Raw genomic sequence first — 13,145 nt, forward strand, 5'->3', positions numbered from 1 at the left:
CCACCAGCGAGTCTCAAGACTTTAAACCAAGACCTGAGACAATAACGTGCCAGCTAACAGTGAGGTAGAAGCTGTCAGGGTGCAGGGGTGGGGTCGGGGCCAAGGTGAACTAATGGCAAGGAGCACCCAAATTGTGAGGAAATTGAAAAATACAAGAAAAATACAGGAATAGTTGGGTGGGGCCTCCATGGGGCAGACAAGCAGTTGAGGCAGCAATGAGGTGCCTGAGCACACTCCTGTTACCCGCCCCACCCCAGTCCTCATGCAGCCTTAGGCTCAGCCCCTTTTCTGAGGCTACTTGGGTCTCCCGGGTTCTGGATTTCCAAAGGAGCCCCAACCGCCTCTGGGTGAGCTCTGGGAGTGGCCCTTGACTATGACTCTGGCCCCTTACTCCAGAAGCGGCCACTCTTAGGCAGAAGAATGTGCCTTTTCTAGCAAAGCTCAGACATCAAGCAGAGAGCTGTCTGTCATCTACCTCACTAAACACCAGAAGCATCCTGCTCTCATCCTGGGACATCCGCATTTTAAGGAAGAAACAGAAAATAAGACAAGATCTGGAACATGGCTGTGGCTCCAAATGGATCAACTCAAATGCTTCTATTTAAATGATTCTAAGCCGGGATGACAAAGTCTTTGCTGGCAGCTCTGGCCTCTTGGCTCCCCAATGGCGTCACCAGCCTTGGAGGTGGGAGAGATGAGGGGCAGCAGGTGCCCCATCAAGTGTGGTCCCTGTGACGGGACAGCCTGTGCTCATCGGAGCTCCCAGCAGTCGGGTCACAAAGTGGGGCTTGCAGCTCTATTTATAGAGGCAGTCGCCAGGAGGATAAAGAAGTGGGGAGAACCAGATGGCAGTATTTTCCAAGCTCACACTGTCTCGGCTTAATTTCATCCCAAGCAAATAAATCATTAAGGAGGCACCGAGTCCTGGAAGATCTGATGAAGAAGGGCTATTAAATGGCACAGGCTTAACTTGAATTATGGAAAGCCGCAGACAAGCAGCCTTATTAGTGTCTGGGCTAGGGCCGTAACTCACGCTAACTACCCCTTCGCCTCAACCAAGGGACAAGACTGGGAGGATCAGCTGGCTTCCTGACCATAGGCAAACAAATGCTGCCGCCTGCCTAGCGGGCCATTTGCTCTCCCAGTCATTTAAACATCCTCCTGCAAATTTGCTTATTCTATTCATGGCTTTCCCAAGCAGCACCCACTCAGAGTCAGCACCAATTCCAATCATCAGGGGTGAGAATGCATGCAGCTTGGCGGTACTGTATTTAAGAGTGTTTAAATGCTGTGGCAGTGGGAGCTACAGTTGGCAGCTTCAGTAAACCCTTCTGCTAAACATACTAAAGCTAAGGCTCAGGACCACCCACAAAGCCACGAAGCACTCACTGTGACCCTTGTGATGCGGAGGTTAGCGGTATGGGCGCTGGAGTTTGAGGCCTGGATTCAAATCTGCGGATGGCTGCCTCCCAAGCATGTGCCATGAGCGGGCTCCTCGTCACCATCAGCCTCAGTCTCCTCGAGTGTGAAGTGGGAGGACAGTATCTTCTCCTCATCCATGGGGATTAAATGAGCTAATGTGCAGAGGGTGCTTACTAGCATTGTACAAGGCCATGGAGGTTTAAATAAGATGATGCACAAGCAGTGCTGAGCATGTCTGGCCTTTTGTAAACGCTCAATCAATGACTGTTTAACAAAGAGCTGTTTCTATTTGCAGTAATCCCTTCCCAAACAAAGTGGCTCTCATGGGAAATTCATGGATAATAGTGTGGATTTACTTGTGTTGACCTTGCTGGCAACTGTGAGAATTTGGGCTCCGGAACACATAAACTGAGTCAGGCGGTGGTTGGGGAAGATGAGAACAAGAGAGAAGATGGGCTGGATAGGAAAGGGAGGGGATGCAGAAGGTAATTGTCCTCGCATCAGACAGGCAAGAAGGGCGGTGGTCAGGGCCAGGCTAGGCAGCGCTGGGCCTTGTTGAAGCCAAGAAAGCGGGCCATTTCCAAAGAGGTCAGCACAGACAAAGCCATGGAGGAGTAAGCAGATTAGCTTGGCTGTAAGATCAGAATGGGCTTAGGCAGTGGGCGGTGAGAGTAGGGGACATGTCAGGCAGGTGGGAGCCTTTCCCTATGCCCTGCCCTCGACGGGCAGCATCATGAGCATCACCCAGGAGCTTGTCAGAAATGCGGAATCTGGGGCCCCAGCCAGCCCTACTAAATCAGAATCCGCATTTAACGAGAGACCCCCCAGCTGACTTAAAGGCACATTAAGGTTTGAGAAGCACTGCTGACAACAAGTCTATAAGGTAAGCCCCATCATCATACCCACTTTACAGGTATGAGAAGTTAGGAAACTTATGCCCAGGTCATCCAAGTAGTAAATGGGAGGGATCAATTATCTCTGGTCTCTGACATGCTGAACACCACTGTTCTATGGTCTGAGTTGGGGTAGGGACATGGTCTTGGGCAAATGAGAGGCAGTGAGAAGTCCAGGAAGTTCATGTGTACGTGTGTGTGGAGCTGGGGGAACACCATTCTAAATTCTGCCCAAGCTCCAAGCCCACTCCCTAGAAAGCCCTGCAGGCCCCTTTACCCCCACCCATCATTCTTCTCCTAAACTCCAATGTCCTCCATCATCTGTGTTGGGTTTCCTCAAGACAGACTCATCAGCTGCATTGAATTCTCACTCTTCTGTTTGTGGCAAGGTGCATTTCGAGGGGGATCGGAGGCCTGGGTTTAAATTAGCAGGTGACTTTGGGCAAGTCTTCCCAGCTGTCTGGTCCATTTAGCTCACACCTATAAAATGGGGGTCTTGCACTGGCTACGGGACAGTATCTGTTCCAGCCCCAGTGCCTGGGGCCTGCCTTTACCCTCCTTGCAGGCCCTGAAAAGCAGAGTCCAGCAACCTCTTCCCCCACTTCTCTTTCCTCTAAAGGTCCAGTAGCGGCTAGCCCACAGCCAGGCCTAGTAACATCTGTTTGGAGGCAGATGCTGGCCCTCAGGCCCACCGCCTCAGCAGCTCATCCCCACTAAACATACATATGGATATAGCTGGGAGGGACACCGCCTGTTTGGACGTCCTTGTAAGTCACCACCGGGAGCTAAAAACGCTCGAACCAGTCATTTAGCTGGGAACCTATAAAACTGCTCTTAGGGAAAGCTAAACACTCCCAGCTCATTTGTGACAATCTCACAGTGGCCTTTGAACCTCAGATGGCATTTCCATCATGTATCTTAAAGAGAAAAGAGTCAAAAACTTCCCCAAACCAACGTATTCTCTGATGTGCCGTCCCTCAAATTTCACAACGTGGACCCAAGTTTGATAACAATAATTATTTCCACATTTAATAACACTTAAGTAATTTTATCAATCTATGAGAGCGATAAAAGTCATTACTGGCAATTTTTAAACCTACCTTTTTCAGTAACTCCTAGGTGCCAGGCACTAGCCTAGTCTCTTTCTATGTATTATCCAGGAACCTGATGCCTCATGGCAAAGTAAATTTCTATTGCTATTACAAATGAGAGAACTGAAGCTCAGGTGTGAAGTGACTCACTCGGGGTTGCTAATTAGCAACCAACGCAAGATTGAGTCCAGGGCTAGGAGACCCCTGAGCCCCAGCTCTTCCCATGATGTCACACTGTGGCCCTCAAGGGAAAGATGGTGGTGGCATATTGTTTCCAGTGTCCTCTCTCCATACTCATCCTGACTGGGCCTGGGGTTCAAAGCCCCCTTCCTGCAGGCAGAACTTCCTAGATGGAACCTACTCACGACTTTGTTAACCGTGAAAAAAAAAAAACCCCAAAAAACCAAAACAACAACAACAACAAAAAACTTGAAATCAGGGCCAAGGTGTCTAAGTGAACCCTTTTTTTTCAGCTAAAAATCTGTTTCTTTCTGTGAAAAACAGAAGATAGAGACCGGTTTCTGAAATTTAAGTTCCTGAGTTGAATCAGTGGGCCCATCTTGCAGCCTCTGCTTGACCTGGGTGTGAGGACAGATGTGCTGTACATGGCACACAATGAGAGGTAAGAATGGGTCATTCAGGGGTCAGGTTTTCAAGGTGGTGGCAGCTGATAGCCAGGCCTCCTCTACTCAAGCCAACTTTGACTCAAGTCCTGCTGCCATGCAGAAAAGAAAAGCTCATGGGAGACCAGAACATTAATGTGCATTTACTGAGCAGCTACTATGTACTCTGTTCCAAGGGGTGCTATGGGGGATAGTAGAGAAAGCAAAAATATAGTCACCACCTCAAAGAGCTACCATTTTCAGCAGTAGCAGCTGCAGCAATAATAAAACAGCAAAACACACTTAGTATAGACCTGCTCTGTGCAAGTAAGGGGCCCAGGGGTGTGACTGTGCTAACACACACTCTATGTGAGGGCTGACTGGATTACACAGCTGAAAGGATCTTAATCCAACAGTGTGTTTGAAGCCTCGTTAATAGCAAATTAATACAATTCTACTGTATTTTAAACTAGAAACTAAATCATTCACAAGCATTCATCCCGTGCCCAAGATAAGCTTAGCACCGGGCATGCTACAATTGGTAATGCAGGATAAAGCACAGTAATGTCAAGAGCTCCCTTCCACCAGGCAACTACTGCGAGCCACAGGCTGGACCATGCTTCATTTCTGCATCAGTTCTAACACAGTGACTCTGCAATGTACATATAATTATTTCCACTGCATAGATGGGAAAACTAAAGTCTGAGGAAGTGAATTAGCCAGGATGGGGCAGAAACAGGATTCAAATCAAGATCGAAAGTTCTCTGAGATTGGAAATTGTCTAAATAGCAAAAAATAGGAGATGAAATGATTAAATTATGATATAGCCATAATGAGGCAACTCTATGTTACTTATACTAAATAATCACAAAGATATATCAAAGGGGAAAATTAGATGCAGACCGCTGTTTGCAGTAAGATCACATTTTTGTAAAACTTCTCTGACATAAAATTCTGGAAGGGCACATGAGATTCTGCTAACGGTGGTTGCCAGCAGGGAGAGGAGATGGGGAGCTTTGGGGTGGGGGTATTTCACTGGATACCCTTTGGTAGCATTTACATTTGCCGCCACGTGCAGTTAACCTTTGAAAAGTAAATGCATCCATATTTTAAAGTCCCTGCTCTGTCTACTTCCCCACGCATGCCTTCTGGATCACCCTCCGTGCACTGAGGAACTTCATATTCACCTGCAGAAAGAAGGCTGACCCATGTGAATGGGGCGAACGGGGTGTGGGTGTGGGTGGGAGAACTCAACACTGAATCGAGGGTGCAGGGGACAGGGCACAGAGCACTGGGATGAAGGCTGGGGGTGAGCTGAAGTCAGGGCAGAATGATAGAGCAGAGGTGAAGGGGGACCGGGCCTGGACCTGGGTCTGGAGGGAAGAGGAGCTGAGTCCGGATGTCAGCAAGGCTGTGAGGATCATGTCACCTAGGAGACACGTGGGAGTTGAGCAGGAAGGTCATGAGTTCAGCACAGGCTGAAAGGACAGCTTTGGCAAGGGGACGGTGTCCTTGCAGTCATCCTGGCAGAAAACTCTCTCTGGCCTTCATCAATACCAGAAACCTTGGCTGGCCGCCAGTCTCCTCTGCTGAGCCATTGCGCCAATAAATACATGTTGGCAGATCAATTAAACCATCTAGGAACTACGTCTGCAAATACAATTTCTCCACCTTGATATAGGCGGACAAGCCCTCTCTAACAGGACCGAGATCCTGTGGTTCTCACTCTCCACTCCCCTGGAAGGTGAGCCCAGGGCGCCGACACCTGCTCTGTGGAATCAGGCCCTGTTGGGTGGGCAGTGGAGGCAGAGCTGGCCCAGGCAGCAACGGGCACAGGCACAGGGCAGTTATGATCTGGGTTTAAGCACAGTTCTGCTACTTGCCAGTTGTGTGGGCAAATTCTTCACCTCCCCAAGATTCAGTTTCCTCATCTCTAAAATGGAATAATAACAGTCACATTGCCTCAAGGTTTGCTGCTTGGACAAAAAAAAAAATAGAGCAAAATGAGTAAAACACCTGGCCCGGGGCATGGAACATGGGTGGTATCGAGAGAAAGTATAATTTTTATGACCCCCAAATGAAAGCTACTTGGGACTCCAAGCCTGCTTGTCTATGTCTGTGGCTCCTCTCCATTTCCTGGGTCTCTCAAAGCACCACTCACCACCCAAGAACTCCAAGACAAGAGAAAAAGTGGGTGTGTCAGCCTTCCTGGCAGCCAGCATGGAGGAGGAGCCAGGAGCCTGAGCCTGGGAGCAATTCCAGAAACTAGTCCAGAGCAGATTCCAAAGGCCTGGCCCACCCCAGGGGCCTAACCTCACAGTGGTTGGGACATTTTCAATGACATTATCCTGTTAGCAACCAAAGCATGCCTGATTCACAGCCGCTGCTGGGGCTGTCTTTATGCAACTAGCTTTTTGAACACCCTGCAGAGCTCTGTGCTGAGCCAAGAGCTTTGAGGGCTGGAGATGAAGTCTGTGGGAGGACAAAAATGATGGGGACAGCAAACATCTCAGGGCCTCACCCAAACTCACAGCTGAAGGAGAGGGTCCCACACTTTACTGTACCTGGTGGCAGAGCAGCCTCTCCTGTCCATTCTCTTCCCTCCTTGCCTGCTGCAAATGTCTCCACAAGAGGCTCACTGCACCAGTCTGCCTCAGTGCGAATCCTGGTTTCCCTAGTTACAAGCTGTGTGACCTTGAGCAACTTACTCAAGCTCTCTGTGCCTCAATTTCTTCATTGTAAAATGAAGATGATAATATAGGTATCCGTTCAAAGTTGTTACAAAGATTAAGTGACTTGGGTTTGTAAAGTGCCTAGAATAGAGCCCAGCACACATTAAGCACTACGTTAAGTATTAGTTTTTAGTGGCGTTATTGTTGTTGTAATTATTTGGGTGGGCCCTGGATCCCGTCATCTGGAGACAGCTTGCCCACTTGTCTGACCCCGGTTCTATGCTTCTCAGCTCACTCAGGTGGTTGAGCCCCTGGGCATCCCGCAGCTCTTTGCAGTAAACCTGGAGATGCTGAGTGGTTTCACTCCATGGCAGAGCTGAAGAAACACATCTGCAATAGAAAAATGCACTCCCAGGAGCTCTTGCTCTCAACGTACTCATGCTTCGGAGTTAAATGTGGTTAGCCCTTTCTAAGTCTTGCTTTTACAGTCATAAAACTTCAACAATTGAGAAAATGATATCCATTAACTTATTTCTGTCACATTAGAAGAGAAACACCTATGAAGGCAATTTTGGTTTTAATCCATAGGTGAACCTCAGGACTTGGCCCAGCTCACCCAGTTAATCGACGCAGTGAGCACTAATTGCTGCGTGTCTGCTCCATGCTGGCAACCTGTATCATGCCCATTTTACAAAGGAGAACAATGAGATTGAGAGAGAGGACTGATCATTGTCCACGGCCTCCTGGTGAGTGCCGAGGTCTGTGCTGTGCCCTGGGCAGAGTTCTGCCCCCATGATCACATGTGGAAGCAACCCCAGAGAGTGGCCCCACCTTTCTGGTCCTGAGCCTGTCTCCAACTGTGGTCTCCCTCATCCCAGTAGGGTCTGAGTTTGGGGACCTGCCATCATTCCACAACCAATGTTGTCAGAACTCTTCTCAGGTATAGAACCCCATCTTGGGTTACCTTTCCTGCCTAGAAGCTCCCTAGGGCCAAACCTCCCCAGTGCCCAGGAATCCACTGGTACAAAGGGGTCCCCAACCCCTGGGCCACCGACTAGTACCAGTCTGTCACTTGTTAGGAACCGGGTCGCACAGCAGGAGGTGAGTGGCAGGGTGAGCAAGTGAAGCTTCATCTGTATTTGCAGCCACTCCCTGCCACTAGCATCACCACCTCAACTCCACCTCAGATCATCAGGCATTAGATTCTCATAGGAGCACCGGTTCCTGGTGCCAAAAAGGTTGAGGACCGCTGCACTGGTGGGCTTCAGCACAAGTCACCAGGTACAGGCATCACACAGTCCCTTCCCAAACAGCCATCGTCAGACCACACTGCAGCCTATCCTATGGCCCACCCAGTGGTCAGAGCTCGTCTCACTGACCATGGGCCTTTAGAAGCCCAGAAAAGTTGAGCTCCCCATTTCTGCAGTCACACTCTGCCTGAGATAGAGAATATTACTCCCATCTGGACAATAGGCCAGGGCCATAGCAGACAAACCAATCCTGTTGCAGAATGGGAGATGACACAGGCTTGACATTCTGGCCTTCCTTTGACTCCCAGGCAGGCATTCCAGCTTCAGTGAAAAATCACTGCCTGTGGAGAGGAGGATGGAACACTCCAAATCTTAGTCTCCTCAAGTTTCTCTGGCCACCTGAAGGATCCAGGAGCTCACAATGCCCCAAACACAACTGTCCTTTCCCACCCAGACCCCCAGCAGTGCACCAAGGAGGCCACCATGACTTCATTGCTCCCGATCCTATCATGTGTGAGGAGCCACTGGCTGCAACCTTGTTAGCGCCTTAGCTTTGTACCTGAAAACCAAGCAACGGATAATACCCAAGTGTGAGTCAATATCCACGAGGAAGCCCACCTTGGGGCCCCAGCTGTTGGCTCAGGCAGCCCCCACCGGGTTTCAAGATCAGCCTTTAATCCCAGCTACCATATTAGTGGTGCCACCACACAAGATCTCACCGCAGCTATGAAAGAGACCTAATACTGTCCCATTTTACAGATGAGTAAAATGAGTTATAAGGCGTTAGAATGACTCACTGAAGACACAGAGCCACAGAGATTTGGGCATGAAGCTGGAAATGAGGCCCATCAGACACCAGAGCTTTGGCATACCGAGTCTACCCTTCTAGCACAGTGATCAATTCTGGCAAGTAAACTTTCCAATCTCGTTTAAAAACAGTCTTGTTGGTGTTGGTTTTCTCAGCCCTGGGGTTTGCCTGGTCACCATGTCTCTGAGGGATCCAGACACTCTCCACAAGGCACTGGGAGGACACTAAACTAGCCTTCTCAGGACACACTTATCCGCTCCTCGACTGAACCAGTCAATCAGAGAAAACAGAATGACGTCATGCCATTCAATGGCAATCTGAGTCTGACAACCATGAAAATGAAATATGAGCGAGAGTGTCGCCAATGCTACCAGAGAGTTGAACATACCGGCCACTGTCTATTGGCCTGTCACCCTCGAAAACAGTCAACCCACCCTGTGCTCGAGAGTAAATGTAAATCCTACTTGAGTAAAATCTCGTTCTGGATTTCTTTTCTGGGGTGTTACTCTCAGTTCCTCAACTGAAGGGGGAAGCATGAGAAAAGAGTGGGCTTCAGAGACTGACAGACCTGGGTTAAGCCCATTCTGGCTCTCTGTAGCTCCGCCCTTCAGTTTTCTCATCTCTGGAATGCGGCAATTATATCTCTCCTTTAAAATGAATAAACTGGAATTCTGGCTCTAAGTACCCACCCCTGTGAGCTTCGTCAGGGGTGTGACAGGACATCTGTTTAGATAAGGAGTATGTGATTCCTCAAGGTCCCACTCATCGTCTCGGCTTAGGTGGCCACATGTGCCTCTGTCCAGAGACCACCCTGCCTTCCCAAGTGACTCCCTCCTAAAACCAACAACCATTTTTGTTACTATGATTTTTAAGCTGCCTCACTGGATGACTATGTATACACCAAATGAGAGGAGGCCTTAGAGTTGTCAGGGGTCGAACCTAGCAGCCTGTGGACTTGTCTGTCGCCTACAAGGGTGTCTTGTTGGCCCACATGGTGTTCGCAGCAGCTGCCAACTTTAAAACTGGGATAGCTCACAAAATCTAGATTTCTGGATCCTCTTGGAAAAATTAGAAAATTCTACAACTTGCAGCACTTATTCCCATGAGACAATGATCAGCTAGAGAGGAGAGGTAGCTGCCCTCTTTAACAGTTCACCAGGAAAAGCTAGAATTTGGGTTCCAGCCGTGAATACAGTAGGTGGTCAATGAACAATGGTTATTATTATTACTTATCAGTAACTCCAGTGCATTCAGGTACAGAGAATGTACCTTCTACTTGCCACTGCCTTTCTGAGGTGAGCATGAGGCTGGGCACACAGGAGATACCATATGGCATAACCCTTATATATACTGAAAGATTCACAATTAGTGTCAACACTCGAAGCCCTTACTAGATGCCAGGCACTGTTCTAAGCACGTCACATACATTATTATTTCACTTATTCCTCACAACGACCCCGACCAAGATTACTAACACTGCACCACTTTTGCAGATTGGGAAACTGAGGTACAGCCCAAGATCACTTAGCCAGCTAAGGACAGTTAAGAATAAAACAGAAGAGCATGGCCCCGGAGTCCACGTTCTAATCACATTCTCACATGGGAGGACGGTCCCAAGTGCCGATGGAGGGCAGGGCCTCACCTGCCTCCTGCCTCCTTCCCCAGCTCGACTTTTCTAGGCACAGGCAGGCTCTGAAACCCACTTCCTCCCTGCTCCCCACCCCCAACTGTCTGCACTTACGGTCAAGGCCGTTGATGTAGCGCATGGTGACTTCGCAGTGGCCCCACACAGCGCTCACTACTGGGTACAGCTTCTTGCCCTTGAGACCACGGAATGCCACGCCCAGGTACTGGCCGTCCACGACGAAGCTGAGTGTACCCTCGTCCATGTCCAGCACCACGAGCAGTGAGTCCGGGAGCGCGAAGGCCTCCTCGGGCCCCAAGAATGCCGGGTAGGCCACTCCGGGCCGGTTCTTGCCGTCGTGATAGAGGCGACTGCGACCCAGGTCCCAGCCCCACGACTCGGCGTCACTGCCCACGAGCGCCGTGTAGCCCACTGAGTGCAGGGGTGCCCGAGCTGTGGCCACACCCACTACGGCGTGAGTGCCCCGCTGCCGAGCTGGCCAGTGGATCTGCCAGGCGTGCAGGCCGCGGGCATGGCCCACCTTGCCGCGAATACCGTCAGTGCTCTGGGCCACCGGGTGCCGGTGGAAGGTGAGGCGGTCATCATCCTTGACGAAGACATTGAGCGAGCGGTCCTCCGGGTTCCACGCGTGCCGTAGCTGCACAGCCAGCCCGGCCTCCGGCATGTCCAGCAGCTGGTCCAGCCGTGCCGGCCGCCCTAGCTCTGCTCCCCGCAGCTCCCGTTTGGCCGGACGTAGCGCCGGCTCTCGAACCTCCACCGACTTGAGGCTCCCGGAGAGCTTCTGGCCCATGCTTCACTGCCTGGAGGAGGCCACCGCTGCAGGCCACCGCTACCTTGTGGGAGCTGCCACTCCCCGCAGCCAGGGATGGACCAGGAGCCTAGGAACCAGGCTTCCAGATGGTGCACCTCCACAGCCTCTACTGGGCTGGGGCAGGGGCCCAAGCTCCTGGAAGGAAGCAAAGGGTATGGGTTATAACAGCGGCATTTACAGCCATTTATGCCCATGCTTTGGCTGAGCCCTTTGCATGCATTAATAATAATGATTAATTAATAAAATATCTGGCACTTAGTACTTGCTGTACGCCAGATACTGTTCTAAACGATTTACATTTATTAGCACATTTAATCTCTTAGACTTCCCTATAAGATATATACATTATTATCCCCACTTTATAGATGAGAAAACTAAAAAGCAGAGAGAAGATTAGTAATTAAAGTCCCACAGCTCATAAGGGGCTGAGCCGAAATTCAAACCAAGGTCATCTGGCTTCAGAGTCTGTGTTCTTCTGTACTTAGAGCAATCCTAGGCAATTAGAGCAATTCTATTTATTTTAGAAATATGAACTGAACCCAGAGAAGTTAAGTGACTTGCCCAAGATCACTGAACCTAGAGAAGAACCCAAGTGCATTTGATCCCAGGGGACAAATTCTGTGTCAAGGCTGGGTGGACAGTTTTCCAAGACATATGGGCTAAAGACACATAAGGTGTGGCCCATTGTTTCCCCTCCCTGGCTGCCCTGGGGAGCTTAAATAGAATCTAAAGAGCAGTCAGGGTTGAGAAGCAAGGCACAGAGTGAGGATCCAGCAAAGTCACCCAGGGACATGGACACCACCAACACAACTATCTGAGGATGCGATGGGGTCTCCACGGGAAGGTGAGCAAGAAGCAAGGGGAAAAGGGAGCTAGCGTTCAGGCTCTAGAACCAAACAGAACTGCATCCAAACTCCTCTCCCCATCTCTTAGCTGTGTGTCCACAGGAAGGTCTCTCAGCCTCTCCAAGACTCCAGTTTCCTTATCTGTAAAATGGGGATAAAATGCATCCCTCCAGGTGAAGTGGGAATCAGAGACAATAATAATGAAAGGCTGGCCTGAGACTGCAGAAAGGTTTTCCTCTCTGGCTCTATTCCCTAGGTATCCTAAATGAACCCCTTCCCATTGGAGGGGCAAGCTCTTTCTTTGAGCATAACAACATTAATTCTGCCATCATCCAACAGGAGGAGACCAACCAGAACCCAGGGTGCTTGGATGGGCCCTGGGGCGGGCAGTGATGGAGAGCTGAGTCCTGCAGCACATCCGGAGCAGAGGCAGGTGCCTTCCCCACCCTGGCCTGAGTACTGCTGGGCTCAGAAAGACTTCCCCTGAGACAGGACAGGAGACTGGCAATTTTCATTTCCTGCTGTGTGGCCATGACCTCCCACCCAAACAGCAGCAAACATCCAACCAAAGTGCAGGTAGAGAGGAAAAGAACCCTACTGCCACACAGCACAGGCAGGAATACTGTGGATTTCTTTGTTAACCCTCCTACTTTATTCTTACCTCCCATTGTCTTTCCTTCCTATGTCAGACCCCAGCTCCAGCTCCTGCTAACTCTATCTAGATAGCTCTGGCTAATGTTTAATCTGGAGGAATACCAGAACACATAAGCAGAATAAAGTTACATCTTTTCATATCCCAAATCACCCAAAATAAAGGAGAAAGAGAAAAAGAAATGCAAATTCTGTCTTCAGCAAAACTAGAACACATTTGTAACCCGAACCACAACTAATCAGGAGAGGCTGCCAAAAACAGTAAAGGGCTGCCAAAAGCAGTGACGATCAAACGGGGTGTGAGAAAGCACCTACAGAAGACACCTGTGGCTGCAGATCTGAGATATAGCCGGCAGATTTCTCTTAGCTGGCACTCACTGAAGGAAAAACCCTATGATTCCTAATCAGGAACAATGGGAACAGGGTACGTGGTCTGGCAGTGGGAGCTACCTCTG

General features: G+C 49.8%; 1 protein-coding gene across 1 annotated transcript in view; it reads right to left on the bottom strand.

Annotated features, from left to right (window-relative positions):
- Positions 1 to 11,324, bottom strand: part of SPSB4 (splA/ryanodine receptor domain and SOCS box containing 4) — a 63,000-nt gene extending 51,676 nt beyond the window's left edge. Inside the window, exon 1 of the mRNA XM_011357450.2 lies at positions 10,480 to 11,324. Coding sequence (XP_011355752.1) covers positions 10,480 to 11,173 — 694 coding nt within the window. The 5' untranslated portion in view covers positions 11,174 to 11,324. The remainder of the gene's footprint in view (positions 1 to 10,479) is intronic.
- Positions 11,325 to 13,145: the final 1,821 nt, after the last annotated feature.

Source organism: Pteropus vampyrus, unplaced genomic scaffold (genome assembly GCF_000151845.1).
Source record: "Pteropus vampyrus isolate Shadow unplaced genomic scaffold, Pvam_2.0 Scaffold35, whole genome shotgun sequence".
Taxonomy (NCBI): domain Eukaryota; kingdom Metazoa; phylum Chordata; class Mammalia; order Chiroptera; family Pteropodidae; genus Pteropus; species Pteropus vampyrus.